At 40.6% G+C, this 17,361-nt stretch overlaps 1 protein-coding gene and 1 pseudogene across 1 annotated transcript in view; both read left to right on the plus strand.

Annotated features, from left to right (window-relative positions):
* The first annotated feature begins 4,135 nt into the window (after positions 1–4,135).
* Positions 4,136–4,600, plus strand: LOC132435759 (small nuclear ribonucleoprotein Sm D3 pseudogene; annotated as a pseudogene).
* A 5,046-nt stretch (positions 4,601–9,646) lies between these two features.
* Positions 9,647–17,361, plus strand: part of KATNAL2 (katanin catalytic subunit A1 like 2) — a 95,990-nt gene continuing 88,275 nt past the window's right edge. The window contains exon 1 of the mRNA XM_060029003.1: positions 9,647–9,742. Within this exon, the coding sequence (XP_059884986.1) occupies positions 9,647–9,742 (96 nt within the window). The remainder of the gene's footprint in view (positions 9,743–17,361) is intronic.

Here is a 17,361-nt window from a genome sequence, read left to right on the forward strand (position 1 = left end):
ATTAAAATGTCTTGATCAAGAAGTACAGACAGGGCTTCCCTGGTGGCGCAGTGGTTGAGAGTCCGCCTGCCCACACAGGGGACACGGGTTTGTGCCCCGGTCCGGGAAGATCCCACATGCCGTGGAGAGGCTGGGCCTGTGAGCCACGGCCGCTGAGCCTGCGTGTCCGGAGCCTGTGCTCCGCAACGGGAGAGGCCACAGCAGTGAGAGGCCCGCATACCGCAAAAAAAAAAAAAAAAGTACAGACAATTCAAACATTAAACCTGCCCATAAAAGTGCTCTTAAGCACTTCACTAAAACTTCTGAAATTTTTTTTTTGGAAGTTTTATGCAAATTTAATATTTTATATTTTCCTTAATACTTTAGTATTCCACTCTTTCTTATAATTATACGAAAAAAACAATGAGTTTTTTCATCAAGCTCCATATAGATATTCCTAAATCCTCTCCAGTTTATTAACACGCCACAGAAATTTTTTTTTTTTTTTTTTTTTTGCGGTACATGGACCTCTCACTGTTGTGGCCTCTCCCGCTGCGGAGCACAGGCTCCGTACACGCAGACTCAGCGGCCATGGCTCACGGTCCAGCCACTCCGCGCCATGTGGGATCTTCCTGGACCAGGGCACGAACCCGTGTCCCCTGCATCGGCAGGCGGACTCTCAACCACTGCGCCACCAGGGAAGCCCTAGAAATTTTATTGTTTTCTTTGTGTGCATGACCTGAAGTTAGGAAGTACTAACCTAGAGAAACTCTTATACAGGCACATGTGCACCAGGAGATATGTACAAGAATATTTATTCCATCACTGTTTGTAACAGCGAAAAGTTAAAAACAACTTGTCTTGTCCATCAAGGATAGGGTAGATAAATGCATTGTGGTATGTTCCTGCAAAAGAATGCTATGTATACAGTAAGAAAAAAATGAATAGAGCCAGAGCTTCATATAAGAATATGGACAGGGCTTCCCTGGTGGTGTAGTGGTTAAGAATCAGCCTGCCAATGCAGGGAACACGGGTTCGAGCCCTGGTCCAGGAAGATCCCACATGCCACGGAGCAACTAAGCCCGTGCGCCACAACTACTGAACCTGCGCTCTAGAGCCCACAAGTCACAACTCCTGAGCCCGCGAGCCACAACTACTGAGCCACGTGCCACAACTACTGAAGCCCGCACGCCTGGAGCCCGTGCTCTGCAACAGGAAAAGCCACCGCAATGAGAAGCCCATGCACCGCAATGAAGAGTAGCCCCCGCTCGCCACAACTAGAAAAAAAGCACACGCACAGGAACGAAGACCCAACCCAGCCAAAAATAAATAAATAAATAAATAATAAAATTAAAAAAAAAAAAAAAGAATATGGACAAATCCCCAAAACAATGCCAAATGAAACAATCAAGTTGGAAAAAGTTATATACCTTTCATGTAAATTTTGCAAAAAGGGAAAACAATGCTGTATATTTATGGATAGGTACATATGTGATAGAAAACATACATGTGAATGATGAGTATCAAAACCAGGACAGTGGGTACCTCTGAGAGGAAGGGAATAGGATCTGTAGGCTATTCTGGGGGATTCTACTATGTTTGTAAAGTCTTCCTTCTTAAAAAAAAAGATCTGAAGCAAATAGGGCACAATGTTAAGATATGATAGAATTGAAAGGTAGGTATACCAACCTATTATCCTCTATATTTGTATGCTTGAAATATTTCATAGTGAAACAAAACCCAAAATGCATCCTAAATCTGATCATTCTTCACTTCACTGCTACTGCCACCATTGTCCTGGATGACCACAGTAGCCTCCTGTCTTTCTATCTTGCTTTCTATCTTGTACCACTACAATCATTCTCCATGTAACATCCAGAATGATTTTTGATAAATATAAATCTGATCTCACCATCCCCTATTCAAAATCTTTCAACAGGTTTACAGCACTCTAAAAATAAAAATTGAACTCCTTACCGGAGTCCACAGGCCCTGTTTTACCTCCCACATTTAGCCTTTATTCTTCCTCCACTGTCATTACTTATTCCCTCAAACTGTGGCACTTCTCACTACCTCAAATTATATTAATTCATGGTTTATGGGTACAATTCTTCCCAGAGTCCCCGCCCCCACTAGAATATAAGTTCCAGGAAGGCAGGGACTTTGTCCTCCACTGTATCCCCACTGCCAAGAACACCATTTGACTCATATTAAGCATGAAATAAATATTTTCTGGATGAATGAAAAAAATGAATGATTTCATTTTCATTCATATAGAGGAGGAATAACATTTCAGTGGTTAAAAAAAATGATGTAATCAAATGTATGGAGACTGAAAATGACAGGGTACACTCTCAACAATGACAACAATTGCTAAGACCCATTAAGCACTTATTATGTGCATTTCCAAGCACTAGAACCACTTACATTTTGGGGTGCATGTCAGCCTTGCTCTCCTCAGAGGCCCTGCAAACCTGAGACATAGGAACCTCCTTCCTAGCCACAGCTGATTGGATTTGGAGGAGAGGAGACTGAGAAAAACCCATATGTTAGCCAGGGGGAAGCAATCAGGTTCTTTTTCTCAAAAATTTATCCTGAGTGACATGTGCGCTAATGAAGTTTGAAGATGAGTCATGTTAATGGCAGGACATTTTTGAGTGAAAGGAACAACTGCTGAGGTCCTGAAAGCTGCACTGGTATCTACCCTTTCTGAACCTTGTTGTTCAATGTTTCATTGGCTAATGACAAAAGTTACCCGACTATTCTTCCAGAAAAATCCTCTCCCTTCATTTTTAAAACTAATACAGGTAGGTTACTTTCTTTGTTGGTTATTCATTCTCTTAGAAACAAACCAACAACAGCAACAACAAAAATTAGCAATCTCTTAATCAGGGAAACTTGACTAGGGCAGTCTTTCCCACACAAGGTCTCATTTCACTATGAGAAGGTATTACTGTTTCCATTTTACAGATGACGATACAAGGCTTGAACAGGTCCAATACCTTTCCTAAATCACAGAGCAGTAAGTGATGGGGCAAGATTCCAATCCTGGCCTGTGTGCCTCTGAATGTGGTTGCAGGAATGGCAGCAGGAGGACTGTTCACAGATAAAGTTAGGAAGACAGGGCACACATTCTGATACCATTTAGGGTAAATTAGAAAATGACACTGATAACAGTGAAGGTTAAAACCCAGATTTCATTCTATTTTTGGATAAGATCCAGTAAAAGCTCTCTATTCTTATGTTTCAACAACTGTTGGCAGAGAGAGATTTATACCAACACAGACTGTCTGTATGATTAAAACTTTTTCTCTTTCCACTGACAGAGGTAACAGTTTTTAAAGAATGACAGGATACATTCTTTTTAGGTGACATAAAAAATGGAGTTTTAACAATATATATTCAGAAATGAGTTATAGTTGACTGTTAGAGGGTTTGCATTAGGCGGGTATCTTTCTTGTCATTCTTGAAAACTCTCCCTCATTCTTGCATGCCTATAGAAGCTCTGTGGAAGGTGGTTTGACGTAAGTGAGGCTGTGAATACAGAATTCCAAGGTGTTTGTATGGGAAGAGGCTACTGAAGAGAAAGGGATAGGCATTGATGGATTCACGCACAATTTGAAGAGCATAATCGGTAAAACAAAAAAGTTTATGAATAAAAAACACTCAGAGTTCACCCTATAAAACATCCTTGCTCTAAGAGAAAGAACAAGTGGAATAACTCGTTTTCTCCAACTGAAGTTGCACTGTGTTTTTCAATATTTTAGAAATAATAATTCTTAAAAAAAAAGAAATAATATCTCTTGAGAAACAAGAGATAAGCTTTGGCTCTGTTTCATACACGTCAAATGACACAACTTGGAAGCATCAATAACGTGGACATCCAATGCAATTTTGCTACTTTGGTGATTATTGAAACAATGTTTTAAAACTCAAGGATAAGAAATGTAACGAATGTTTTACAGAAGGAGAGGAAAATAAAAATTTCCTTAGAAAGAGGGGAGTTTTTCTTTTGTCTGTAGGTATGAATAGTATAGGAAGCAATTAATGGACACATTTTTTGAAATGGTTCTGGCAGCGTGGGCAGGTTGTTCACACACCTGTTCCTGGAGGCGCAAAAGAAAGGGAGACAGGAGCAGCACGCTCTTCCTCAGAGATGTCTATTGCTGTGCATGTTCAGGTCCTACATGAGGCTGAGGGCCACATTGTGAATGTCAGACAAACCCAGCGACGTGTATCATGGGAAGTTCATGAGGCAGGGGACAACAGGAACTGCCATATGTGCAAGGTCACAGTCCCCTACAGAGGTGATGGGCGGCTCACCTGGACTGTACATCCGTGGCAGGAAGATCCACTTTCTGATCTTGCCAGATATGCTGAAAAACTCACCCACGTTAAAAAGCATGAAAAAGAAAAACCAAGGCTCGGGGCCAGCCGGTGAAAAACTGCTATTCTGAAGGCCCAAATGGCCTCAGGAGAAAGAGGATGTGGAAACATCTTCCAGAAGCAAAGATACATTGTTGAAGAGAACTTTGCCCTTATTTTTTCTTTTAGGTTATCTGGGTTGGGGTGTGGTGGTGGTGAAGTGCATGCTTATGTATATGCCTTAGGTTTTCTTTGACATCTTTCTCTTTAGATGAGGAGAAATGTTAAATTTAATAAACATGGCAGTGGGGTTTTTTTTCTTCTTGAGAAAAAGAGATAGGTCTAACCTGGGGCAATTTTGCCCTCCACGGGACAATCGGCATTTGGCAATGTCTGGTGATACTTTTGGTCGTCACAATTTGGGGGTGCTCTGGCATCTAGTGGGTAGAGGTCAGGGACCTGCTAGACATCCTACGATGCTCAGGTTAGCCCCCCACAACAAAGAACTATCTGGCCTCGAATGTCAACAGTGCTGAGATAGAGAGACCCTGCCCTAGCCCAACAAATCTAGCTGGAGAATTTCAGTGAGAAAAAATGGGTTCCTCTCTTAAAGGAAAAAACACATGCTGCTGCCTTTGTGTTTTCTTTCTAAAGTGGTAGCTTTAATTAAAACTAATTTTACCATACGACCCAGCAATCCCACTACTGGGCATATACCCTGAGAAAACCATAATTCAAAAAGAGTCATGTACCAAAATGTTCATTGCAGCTCTATTTACAATAGCCAGGACATGGAAGCAACCTAAGTGTCCATCAACAGATGAATGGATAAAGAAGATATGGCACATATATACAATGGAATATTACTCAACCATAAAACGAAACAAAATTGAGTTATTTGTAGTGAGGTGGATGGACCTAGAGTCTGTCATACAGAGTGAAGTAAGTCAGAAAGAGAAAAACAAATACCGTATGCTAACACATATATATGGAATCTGAGGGGAAAAAAAAAAGGTCATGAAGGACTTAGGGATAAGACGGGAATAAAGACACAGACCTACTAGAGCATGGACTTGAGGATATGGGGAGGGGGAAGGGTAAGCTGTGACAAAGTGAGAGAGAGGCATGGACATACATACACTACCAAACATAAAGTAGATAGCTAGTGGGAAGCAGCCGCATGGCACAGGGAGATCAGTTTGGTGCTTTGTGACTGCCTGGAGGGGTGGGATAGGGAGGATGGGAGGGAGGGAGATGCAAGAGGGAAGAGATATGGGAACATATGTATATGTATAACTGATTCACTTTGTTATAAAGCAGAAACTAACACACCATTGTAAAGCAATTATACTCCAATAAAGATGTTAAAAAAAAAAGAATATTTGAAGAAGAGAAAAAAACCCAAAACAAAAAACTAATTTTAAGACAGGGTGAGATGAGATTGGGGAGTGATGTACATGTGAAAATGAGGGATTTGAATGCTCTAGGTTACAGGATTTTGTAGGTAGTAGTGTGATAAGATCTCTATTCTAGAAAACTAACACTGGGAGTAAGTCAGGGGTCAAGTGACCTCCAAAGATGTCCTCTGAGAGTGTCTCATTCATGATAGTCCCCATGTCATGACCCCTCATCTAGGCTACACAGCCTCATTTCTGACCTCCCAGGTCCTGGCAGTCACCCTTTCCAAGTCACCTTAATTTCTGGAGAATATTTTCACTGGGTATAGAACACTTAACTTCACAGTATTTGGTTTTCTTTCAGCCCTTTAAAGATGTTTACTATGACCATCTGGACTCATGTTGTTTCTATGTCTTGGCTATTGTAAATAATGCTGCAATGAATATGGGTGTGCAGATACCTCTTCAGGATAGTGATTTCATTTCCTATGGGTATGTATCCAGAAGTGGAATTGCTATACCATATGATAGCTCTATTTTTAATTTTTTAAAAAAACCTCCATACCATTTTCCATAGTGGTTGTACTAGTTTATGGTTTCACTGAGAGTGCAGTTCCCTTTTCTCCACATCCTTATCTCTTGTATTTTTAATAATAACCATTCCAACAGGTGTGAGATGATATATCATTCTGATTTTGATTTGCATTTCCCTTATGATTAATGAGGTTGAGCATCTTTCCAAGTACTTGTTGGTCATTTGTATGTCTTCTTTGCGAAAACATCTATTCAAGTCCTCTGACCATTTTAAAATTGGATTGTTTGGTTTTTTGCTATTGTGTTGTATGAGTTCCTTACACATCCTGTATATTAACCCCTTATCAGAACGATGGCAAATATTTTCTTACATTCCATAGGTTGCCTTTTCTTTTTATCAATCATTTCTTTTGTTGTGCAGAAGCCTTTAGGTTGATATAATCCCACCTGTTCATTTTTGTTTTGGTCATGTGTGCTTTTGGTGTCATATTGAAAAAAAAAAATCATTGCCAAGACCAATGCTAAGGAGCTTTTTCCCTAGGTTTTCTTCTGGGACTTTTATGGTTTCGGGTCTTACATTCAAGTCCTTAATCCATTTCAAGTTAGTTTTTGTGAGTGGTGTAAGATAAGAGTCCAATTTCATTCTTTTGCATGGGAATATCCAGTTTTCCCAACACTATTTATTGAAGAGACTGTCCTTTACCCATTGAGTATTCTTGGCTTCCTTGTCAAACATTAGTTGACCAAAAATGTATTTCTTAATGTGTGTCTCAGTTGGAAACATTTGAAAGCCAGTGGTTATGTAGAGAAAATTCTTTAGAAACACTTATATTACATTTGGAAATAAGTCAAAAGATAGTACAGCATATCCTTTCAATGTCATACTAGAGCAATGTTTAAGAGGCCCAACTGCTTTCCAAAAGGACTTTTTGCGATGATGGAAATGTTCTATATCTGTGTTGTCCAATATATTAGCCATTAGCTACATATGACAATTGAATATGTGAAATGTGGCTAGTGTGACTGAGGAACTGAATGTTTAACTTTATTTAATTTTAATTAGTTAAAATTTAAATGTAAATGGCCAAAACTAGAGGAATGTTTCTATGTCCTTTAGAAAAGAAAATGTCAAGATTTTACTGCCCTGTAGAACATTAACTAATTTTGTATCTAAGCTAGCAATCTTATCCTAACCTTTCTTCTCAAAATGCCTATAAATACCCAGTTCCCCAAAATGCTCTTTAAACCAGCTTTACCATCTTACTGGCTCCCTCAGTGAGTTAGATAAAACCTTTGACATTATGTCCGTTCATATCAAAGAGAGTCATATTTTTAACTTTTTTTTTTTTTTTGCGGTACGTGGGCCTCTCACTGTTGTGGCCTCTCCCGTTGAGGAGCACAGGCTCCAGACGCGCAGGCCCAGCGGCCGTGGCTCACGGGCCCAGCCGCTCCGCAGCATGTGGGATCCTCCCTGACTGGGGCACGAACCCGTGTCCCCTGCATCGGCAGGCGTACTCTCAACCACTGTGCCACCAGGGAAGCCCATGTTTTTAACTTTTTTGAAAGTCATGTCGACAAAAGAATGTGCTAAGTGTAGCGTAAAAGGATATATAGTGGAATCAGGAATTAGTTTTCTCTCCACCTAAGCTCTGCCTGGAGTAAGTATTGTGATCTGATAAACACCACTGATTTGTCCTAGAAAGTGATTCCGGAGCTGACTCTTAGTAGGCAAAATAGGCTTCAATTAGGCAAATGAGGTAGGAATGATCCTCCAAGCAAAATGAACTGCTCAAGACTGGTTCACAAGCATTGTAAGCAGTTCATTTATGCTGGAGTGAGAGATGAGGGGAGGTGTCTGGGTCAGGGTGGGAATGACAGGTGAAACTGGACAGAAAGAATAGCAAGAGAGTGTAGTGGAAAGGAACACTGGCTTCAGTCAGGAGACCTAGGTTTGCATCTTAACTCTATCTAGTTTGATAACCTAAAATGAGCTAACTCAGCTCTTTGAGCCTGTTTCCACAACTGTAAATTGGGAGTATTAATAACTTTCCATGGGGTGTTAGGAGTAAATTGGATAAACACATAAATCACATAGTACATTGCCTGGTGCCCTACTTTAAATGTTTAATAAATTATAGCTATTATTACTAATGAGACAGCAGTGAACAACTTCAAATGGTGCCAAGTTTAAATTTGGTAAAGTGTAAAATAATCTATAATTGGATTTCCTATTTAGGAAGTTATTGGCAACTTTGGCAAGAACAGCTTCAAAGAAGTAGGAGCAGAAAGTGTTGAGAAATGAATGGGAGGTGACAAAGTGAAGAAGAGGATAGCCAGTTCTTCCAGAAAGCTTGAAGTGAGTGCCAGAGAGGTGATTCAATTTAACAATACAAGATGAGAACTTTTTTTTTTTTTTTTTTTGTGGTACGCGGGCCTCTCACTGTTGTGGCCTCTCCCGTTGAGGAGCACAGGCTCCAGACGCGCAGGCTCAGCAGCCATGGCTCACAGGCCTAGCCGCTCCGCGACATGTGGGATCTTCCTGGACCGGAGCACAAACCCGTGTCCCCTGCATCGGCAGGGGGACTCTCAACCACTGAGCCACCAGGGAAGCCCGAGAACTTTTTTTTTAGATTGAGGAGACTTGAATATTTTTGTATACTGAGGGGAGAATGGATGAAGGAAGCCAAAGATAATGAGGAGAAGATGTTTAGAATAAGATTCATAGCAAAAGAGACTGAAGGGAAAGACCTTGAAGACACAAGAGTAGTTAGTAGATGAAGAAAATAAAGCAGAGGAAAAAGTAAAGTCCATGTTTGTCCACTTCTAATGAGTAGGTCTGATGTGGGGGAAATTGGAGGGGAAGAAAAGTTTAATGCACAGTTTGCATCCAAGATAGCCCCTGACAGCCATAGTCCACATCAGATTCTATCAGTCTAGATGGACCAAGTACAGACAATTTCAAAGTAAAGCAGGAAGGAATTTCCAAACCTTTTTCTTAATCAGGAGGGAGAGGGGGGCCTAGAGAAGACGGGATGCCAAAATAGAGTCTTGGGAACAGAAGCATTGGGTCACGAAGGCCTGAACAACTGCCGAAATCAAGGACAAATACTATGGTGCATAAACTTTAGAGACATAATTTAGGGAAACAAAACAATTGCAAATGACCCAAGACCTGCCAATCATCCCCTTTCTGTCTCTCGATTGGTCAGTGCTGTGCAAAACCTCTGGATTAACAGACTTATTTTAACATTGATTGGCATGAGTAAAGAGTCCATCTTTGCCCAGTGATTGGCTGGCATGTCCAGGCTCTGGCCAATCCTGAAGGGGGCGGGCTGGTTAAGCGTCAGGTTTCCCTGAGCCGCCATCGGTGGATGTACTGTCAGCCTAGAAACTGGTTCCTTTTCTCCCTGCTGTCGATGGAGCTTTCTTACCAGACTCTCAAATTCACTCATCAGGCGCGGGAAGCGGTAAGGAAAGCATATACAAAAAAAGAATTGTACTACCAGGAGCTCCTCTCCCCTTGTTGCTGCGGGCCGATTCGAGTGTCTCCAGTTGCTATGGTGACAGAGTCCGCTGCCCGAGTGGAGGAAGCGCAAAGTCTGGGGACTGGGCTTGAGGCAGGGGGTGAGGGAAGGATGGGTCTGGGACGCAGGCGGGTTTGGACTTGACAACGGGTTTGTTGAGAGACGGCAGGGTTGGTTTGTGACTGAGGAAGTGAGGTGTCGAAGGGGAGGTATTATTAGGCAGGCCGAGTCTTGATGGGTGAGCGGGTTTGGGGTGTGTTCAAAATGGAATTGTTCAAAGACAGGACGACACTGACCTGGGAGTTGGAATACTGGGTTCTGGTCCTGATTCACTACTACCAAGGCTGACAGACCTTAGGAATTCAATTCCTCTCTCAGGTTCCGGTTCCCCATTTGAAAGTAGGTAATTGGATTACAATCCTTTTCACAGGAAGTTAACATGAATTTTACAATACCATACTGTTTCCTGTTGTCTGTGTTATCCGCTAACTGGCTCAGCAATACTTTCCACAACAAAAAATGTGAATTGAAGATGTACTATATGCCAGGCTCTGGGGAAATAAAAGCAATGCTTTAGGGGGAAAATGATTTTAAAAAATTTAAATTAAAAAATACTGGGGCTTCCCTGGTGGCGCAGTGGTTGAGAGTCCGCCTGCCGATTCAGGGGACACGGGTTCGTTCCCCGGTCCGGGAGGATCCCACATGCCGCGGAGCGGCTGGGCCTGTGAGCCATGGCCGCTGAGCCTGCGTGTCCAGAGCCTGTGCTCTGCAACGGGAGAGGCCACAACAGTGAGAGGCCCGCGTACCGCCAAAAATAAATAAATAAATAAATAAAAATTTAAAAAATACTGGTGGGCTTCCCTGGTAGCGCAGTGGTTGAGAGTCCGCCTGCCGATGCAAGGGACACGGGATCGTGCCCGGGTCTGGGAAGATCCCACATGCCGCGGAGCGGCTGGGCCCGTGAGCCATGGCCGCTGAGCCTGCGCGTCCGGAGCCTGTGCTCCGCAACGGGAGGGGCCACAGCAGTGAGAGGCCCGCGTACCGCAAAAAACAAACAAACAAACAAACAAAAATACTGGTATCTAAGCTCCACCTCCCGAGATACTGATTTACTGGTCTTGTTGTATCCTGTGCATTGATATTTTAGAAAATCTCAATAGGTGATTATAATGTGTAGCCAAGGTTATGAACCACCACTTTAGTGTCTCCCACCTTTAAAAAAAAAACTAATAATACACGCAAAAGGTAACCCTTTGGTCTCACATCCCCTCTACCTAGCAACCTCTCTCCAACTTCTCCAATTTCTCTCCAACTTCTGGAAAGGATTGGCTACACTTGCTGTTGCTACTTCCTCACCTCTGTCCATTCCAACCTGAGCCTGAACTACCTGCATCAGAACATTTTGAACTGGCTTTTAATAAAGCAGATTCCTGCACCTCCCTGAGAATTACTGAATCAGAAACTCTCAGGGATGGGGGTCTTGAAACTTGCATTGTAAATGCACACTCCAGGTTTGAAAACCACTGTCCTAGATGGTCTTATACATTTTCATGACTTCCAATGCCATCTGTATGCCAACAACTCCCCCAAACTGACTCTAGACTGGACTTCTTTGCTGAGCCCCAAACCCATGTGATATCTTAGAATATGGAACACGGAGAGCACAATGAATCAATTGATTGTTTGACAAATCCAGTGGGGAATCTCAAGAATCTGCATGTTAACTTGTTCAACCCCTAACATTTAACCTTCTTCTCTAAAACCTGTTATCTTTCCCAGTCTTCCTCTCTCTGGGAATGTGAAACCGCCATCCACCCAATTGCTCCAATCAGAATTCTGGGAATCATCCTTAGCTCCTTCTACCTGCTAATTCCTCCTCCCGTCCTCTACATAAGGAAGGCATCAGCAAATCTTACTGATTCTATTTCTATAATGGATCTTTAATAATAGCCTTTATCCAGGTCCAAGCCACTATCATCTCTCACTTGAACCAGTTCAATAGCCTCTTAACTATTCCCCCTGTTGGTTTTGCCTCCTTCCAGTCCATTCTTCATCTAATGATCAGAGTGATCTTAAAATTGTATCACTCCCTGGCTGGGATCCTTTTAATGGCTTTCCATTACACTTGGGATAAAACCCCCAACCTTGACATGATCTGTAGAGCAGGCAGTGATGTGGCCCAACTTCTACATCCAGCCTCTTTCTCACCACTTTCCATATTGCCTCGCACTGCTCCAGGCACATTCTCTCAGATCTGACATGTTTCTGAACTCCGTATGGTTTGTACCACACAGGTTACCATTTAATTGTGATTAATTTATGTTATTACCTATTTCCTGCATGTGACATAGCCTCTCAAACAGAATTCATGTGACTTGGAAACAGAGACCCAGTCTTATTTTTTTGTTCTATTCCATAGATGGGACTAAGAGCCATATTTAGGTATGCTCATTGATGTCTTGAACTTTTGGGGTCTGAGTGCAAGAACTGTGTCTGTGGAGGGAATAAGGTTGAGGTGGGGGAGGTGATCAGTGAGTTGGATATAAAGAGGATTGCATGTCCACAAGGAATTTTGATCATCTATGTTGTCTACTGTATTAGGATTTCAAGAATACTTCCTTTTTATTTGGTTAATTTTTATTGTAGTTTCAAATTTAAAAAAATATATATATATATATTTTAAATATATATATATTGGATTTCTGTTTTAAACAAAGTAATGCCAGCACTCAGTTTAAAAACATTTAATAGTTCTACAAAACTTAAGAAAAAAAGTTTCCTGCTTCCTTTCACACCGCCTTCAAATATTGCTCCCCAGAAGCAACTGCTTTTACCCTTCTTAGCAGCTTCTTCAAAATAACAAGTTAAAACTTCTGAATTCTGATTTTTCATTCTCAGATGTAAATTCTATTTACTTTGATGGAAAATGAGCATTTGGCTTTTTTTAACCTACCTTGCTCCTTCCCCATCCTCTATCACTAGCCCATACTTAACTTCCCTTCCTCCATTTTCCCAAGATCATTTTATCACAATTTTTGGTTAAATACATATTCAGTACAGTTATGTATATTAATCTGACCATGCAAGTGTTATTCACAGCTGATATGGTACACTGTGGTTATATTTTATTTTTTATTTAACTTTGGGCAGGACTCAATCATAGCTTAACTATGCCTTACCCTTTGGCTTAATTTTCTGTATATTTGATGACTACTTTCTTCCTAAATTTTCTGAAGGAATTGTAAAACTCCTTTCCATATGGTGAAGCTCACCAGGAAATCTTGCAGTTTCTTTTTTTTTCTTAGTGATATCCTTTCTGGACCTCTTGCATCTCCTGCTTTGTAGACTGGTTGTTCTCTGGGCTTGCTATGCAGCATTCTTCCTGGGAAATCCCTTCCCCTCTTCCCTGTGTCAGAAACCCTGTTTCTTGGATCCCATGTCTTCTTCCTTCTTGTCCTATATCCCTGTTTTAGTGAAACATACTGACCAATGACTGCCTGAGAAAAGGTACATGGGAGGCAAAGTTTTTGAAGTAAGGTACCATGTATGAAACTCTGTACTTCTCTCACCTTGTTGATGGTTTGGCTGAGATTAACATTCTAGGCTGGAATTGATTTCATCTCATTTGAGAAGGCATTTCTCCATTATCTTTTAGCTTCCAATGTGACTGCAACAAGTCTGGTGCTATTCTTTCTCTGAAAGCTTTTAGAATCTTCTCCTTACCGTCCCTGGTTTCTGAATTTTCATGAAGATATCGCTTGTTGAGAATCCTTTTTCATTCACAGCACTGGTATGCAGTTATGAGCCATTTAGATCAGGGAATTCATGCCCTCAATTCTGGAAAATATTCTTGCATTATTTCTTTAGATAATTTTTTCCCTTTCTTTTTTTTCCTCTCTTGCTCTTCCTTCCTTCCTTTCTTTTTCTTTCTCTCTCTCCCTCCCTCCTTCCTTCCTTCCTTCCTTTTGGATTTTTAAGGTTTTTCTTTTCCCTGGAAGTCCTATTCATTGGATATTTGACTTCCAAATGGAACCTCTAATCATGTTGTTTTCTGTTTTATTTTACATCGCTTACTTTTCTTGCTTTTCTTATCAAGAGACCTCTTCAACTTTTTATCCCATTTTGTTGAGTTTTAAATTTCTGCTATCGTATTTTTATTTCCAGGTACTTTCTTATTGTCTCAATGTTCCTTTTTCACGGCATCTTCTTCTTACAGGATGCCATGGCTCCTTTTATCTCCCTGAGGTTTCCTCTCTCTCTCTCCCTCCCTCCCTCTTTGTCTTTTGCTCCTAGCATTATGTCTATTTCCCCTCAGGTTTTTCTTTGCTTTTTTCCCTGGTGCTCTGTCTTTCATGTAGGAGGTTTTCCTCAGAAGTCTAGTGAACCTTGCCTGAGGTGAGACACCTAAAAGCTAATTAGAATCCGTGTGTTTTAGAAGAGGCTCTTCAAATAAAGATGGGTTTCTCTGTAGGATGATCACGAAGCCAGGGGCCTTTTCACTGGGACATCCCCAAATGCCAGTTAGTGTCTGTAGGTCTTTGCTCTGAGGCCTTCAGTTTCTCTAAGGAGAAGTCCTTCTCACCCTTCTACAGGGAATGAGGGCAAAACAAGCATGGTTGCCACCACTCTTGGAGTTGAACAGGGAAAGACAATTGAGTGGGGGGGTTGGGGGCTTCTCCTCACTCTTCAGTGTATAAATTATACTTAATTACTCCTTCCTTTAAAAAAAATTCCTTTACCATCACTTTAATGTGATTTTGGAAGAGAGCAGAGATAAACAATCTCCAGAACAGTTTTGTTTTACAGATATTTATTGAATGCCTACTGGGTACAAAGACTCGTACTAGTTGCTTTTGTAGGGGGTGGTTTCAGAGAGGTGAATGTAAAAAAAAAAAAAAAAGAACTAATATATGATTCATACCTAAAAGTAACTTTATTTTGTTATTGTTGGTTTCAAGCTAGGCATTTGTCATACATGTTTATATATTAAAATTTACTTTTAAATATGGTTATTTCTTTGCATATGATAGGGGTTGGTGGCTGAGCATAAGAATGGGAGTTAGATACTCTTGAATTCATACCCCGGTTTTTACTTAATACTGAGGTAAATATGCATTTATTCATCAACTCATACAATGAACACTTACTTAGTGACTGCTATGTATAAAACGTGGTGTTTTGAGATACCCATGATGTTCTGTGCATTGACACAGTTGATTATCCGTGGGAAATGCCTCTTCTCTTGGTTTTCATAATGCTACAGTTTCCTAGAGTTCTGTTTTCCTTCTTGGCCTCCTTAATGAGCTTATGTTTCTCTGCCCCTTACATTTTTGTTCTTTAGGATGTGAACTTGCCTTTCTTGGTCAGCCTGCTTCCCAAACTTGACAAAGTGCCCCTCCTTGATGCAATGAGTAGACATCGCCATGCCACCTTTATCCCAGGAAATTATAATTGAATTTTTCCTTGTTGATTGCCTCCCCTGACCCCAGTAGACTATAAGCTCCTTGAGGGCAAGGACTCTGGCAAGTTTCTTTCCTGACTGGTAAACTGATCATGCTTCTGCAGGGCTTCTGAGTCTTTAATGTGCACACTGAACACCTGGGATGTTTTGAAAATTCAGATTGTGATCCAGTAGTTCTGGATGGGGCATGAATCATGAACTCTCTTGTGGTACTGATGTTGTAGTGATCTGTGGGTAGCAAAATCTGTGAGTGGAGAATTTTCTCCTATTCCATTTTAAATTTAGTGTTTAATTAAAATAAGACTATATGCAATTTGTAAACCTCCGCCACTTTCTTTTTTTAAACTTGAAGGTAAGATCCTCGGGGCAAGGAAGCTCTGAGGAGCAATTGCTTCAGTGTTTTTAGTTTGACCATACAATTAAAACCAAACAAACAGTAATTGGTCTCAGTGCAGAAGAATGGTTTTTAGAAAGCCATAATTGATCCACACATTCGTGTGTACACACAAAATAATCTGAAAAATAGTTAAGTTTATTTATTCTCATGTGTCATTACATGTACTTTTCAAAAGTTGTGACTTTGCTTGTGTGAAACTTATATTAAAAATATCTGCTATAAGTGTTAGCTAATTAATGAGGTGTCAGATTAGGTTTTTAAATGAGCGTTGTTAAATGCCTTAGCTTTTATTAATTGCATGGGCCCCTAAAAAAAAAAAACTAGAGTAATTGAAAATTTAATTACATCAATGTTTTTCTTCAGAGAACTAAGGTTTATTAAGCTTTAAATGTTCAAACATTTAAGCATCTATTGAAATACCAATAACTTTAAACAATGTGCAGTTCTAAATACTAATTAAACAAACTCTACCTCACCATAAAGCTAAGCTGAATTTTAAGTAACTCATGTTTTAAGTTCTCGGCTCTGCTCTTACCTAAGGAAGGTTAACCACTTCACTACCGAGCACTGCCGTAGCCTTGTGGGCATCTTTAAAAGTGCTGTGGCTGCTGTTGAGCCCCATTCTTCCTGTACCTGGACCAAGAAAGGGCGGCTGATCAGACAACCTGGAACATTTTGCTAGTGTCACATTGCTACTCTTGGAGATTTGTTCTTTTTTCTTTTATTTTTCTTTTTAACCACTAACTGAGAATATGAGAATATACAGATATGACTTTGTATATCTGATGTTTTGGGTTAAAAACATCCTTTCTTTCTTTTGTAAAAATAATGTTAATTTTATTAGGTTTTATTTTTAAGGATAAAAAGTATATATCTCTCCACTCAGGTCAATCTTGTAAACATTAAAAAAATGATAAAGCTTTCTGCTCTCAAATGTGGTAGAGTAAATGGTACCAGACTAGCCTTCCTGCTATATGTAACTAGGAAACTGGACTAAATATATGAATAATCTGTTTTCAGACTTTGGGCAATGTGATCATGAGACAAGATCTTCTGCCTGGAAGCAGTAACTGGGTTCTAGCACACAAGGGAGTATCTAGGCAGAGCACAGCAGTTTTGCAGAGATGAGACAAGGGAGTTGAGTTTGGGAAGACTTAGCTGGTTAGTATTGGGAGGGAAGAGGAACAGAGAGGAGGGAGCTAGGCAAACAAATTGCTCCATACATCTGAGTTTTTGGCTGAATACTAAGCTGTGCATACACAGAGTGGAAATGTATGAAGCTGGGGAAAAACCAATTATCAGGGAACTATAAGCTGAACAACTACTGGTGCTCACATAACATTGAGAGACATTTGAAGTCCAGCCAACCTGAGTGGAGACTTCTTGTGGAACAGCAGAGCATTTAGTAGAGATTCCAGGAAGGCAGTGCATTAAGAGTAACCCTAAACTAGGCTTAGAATAAAATTGACTTTGGATAACCTCCTTCCTAACAAAGCTTGATAGAATCAGACTTACCTGCAAATAACTAACCTATCTGCCCCCTCAAAACCCTCAAAATACTTAAAAGAAGGCAATATAACCTAGGTATTCACAAGACTGGCATCCAAGGAAATAACTACTAGCGGTCATAAAACCCAGGAAAATGTGCCCAAACCAGGACAAAAATCAGTCAACAGAAGATCCAGTAATACAACAAAAGACAGA

This window comes from Delphinus delphis, chromosome 13 (assembly GCF_949987515.2).
Source record: "Delphinus delphis chromosome 13, mDelDel1.2, whole genome shotgun sequence".
Taxonomy (NCBI): Eukaryota; Metazoa; Chordata; class Mammalia; order Artiodactyla; family Delphinidae; genus Delphinus; species Delphinus delphis.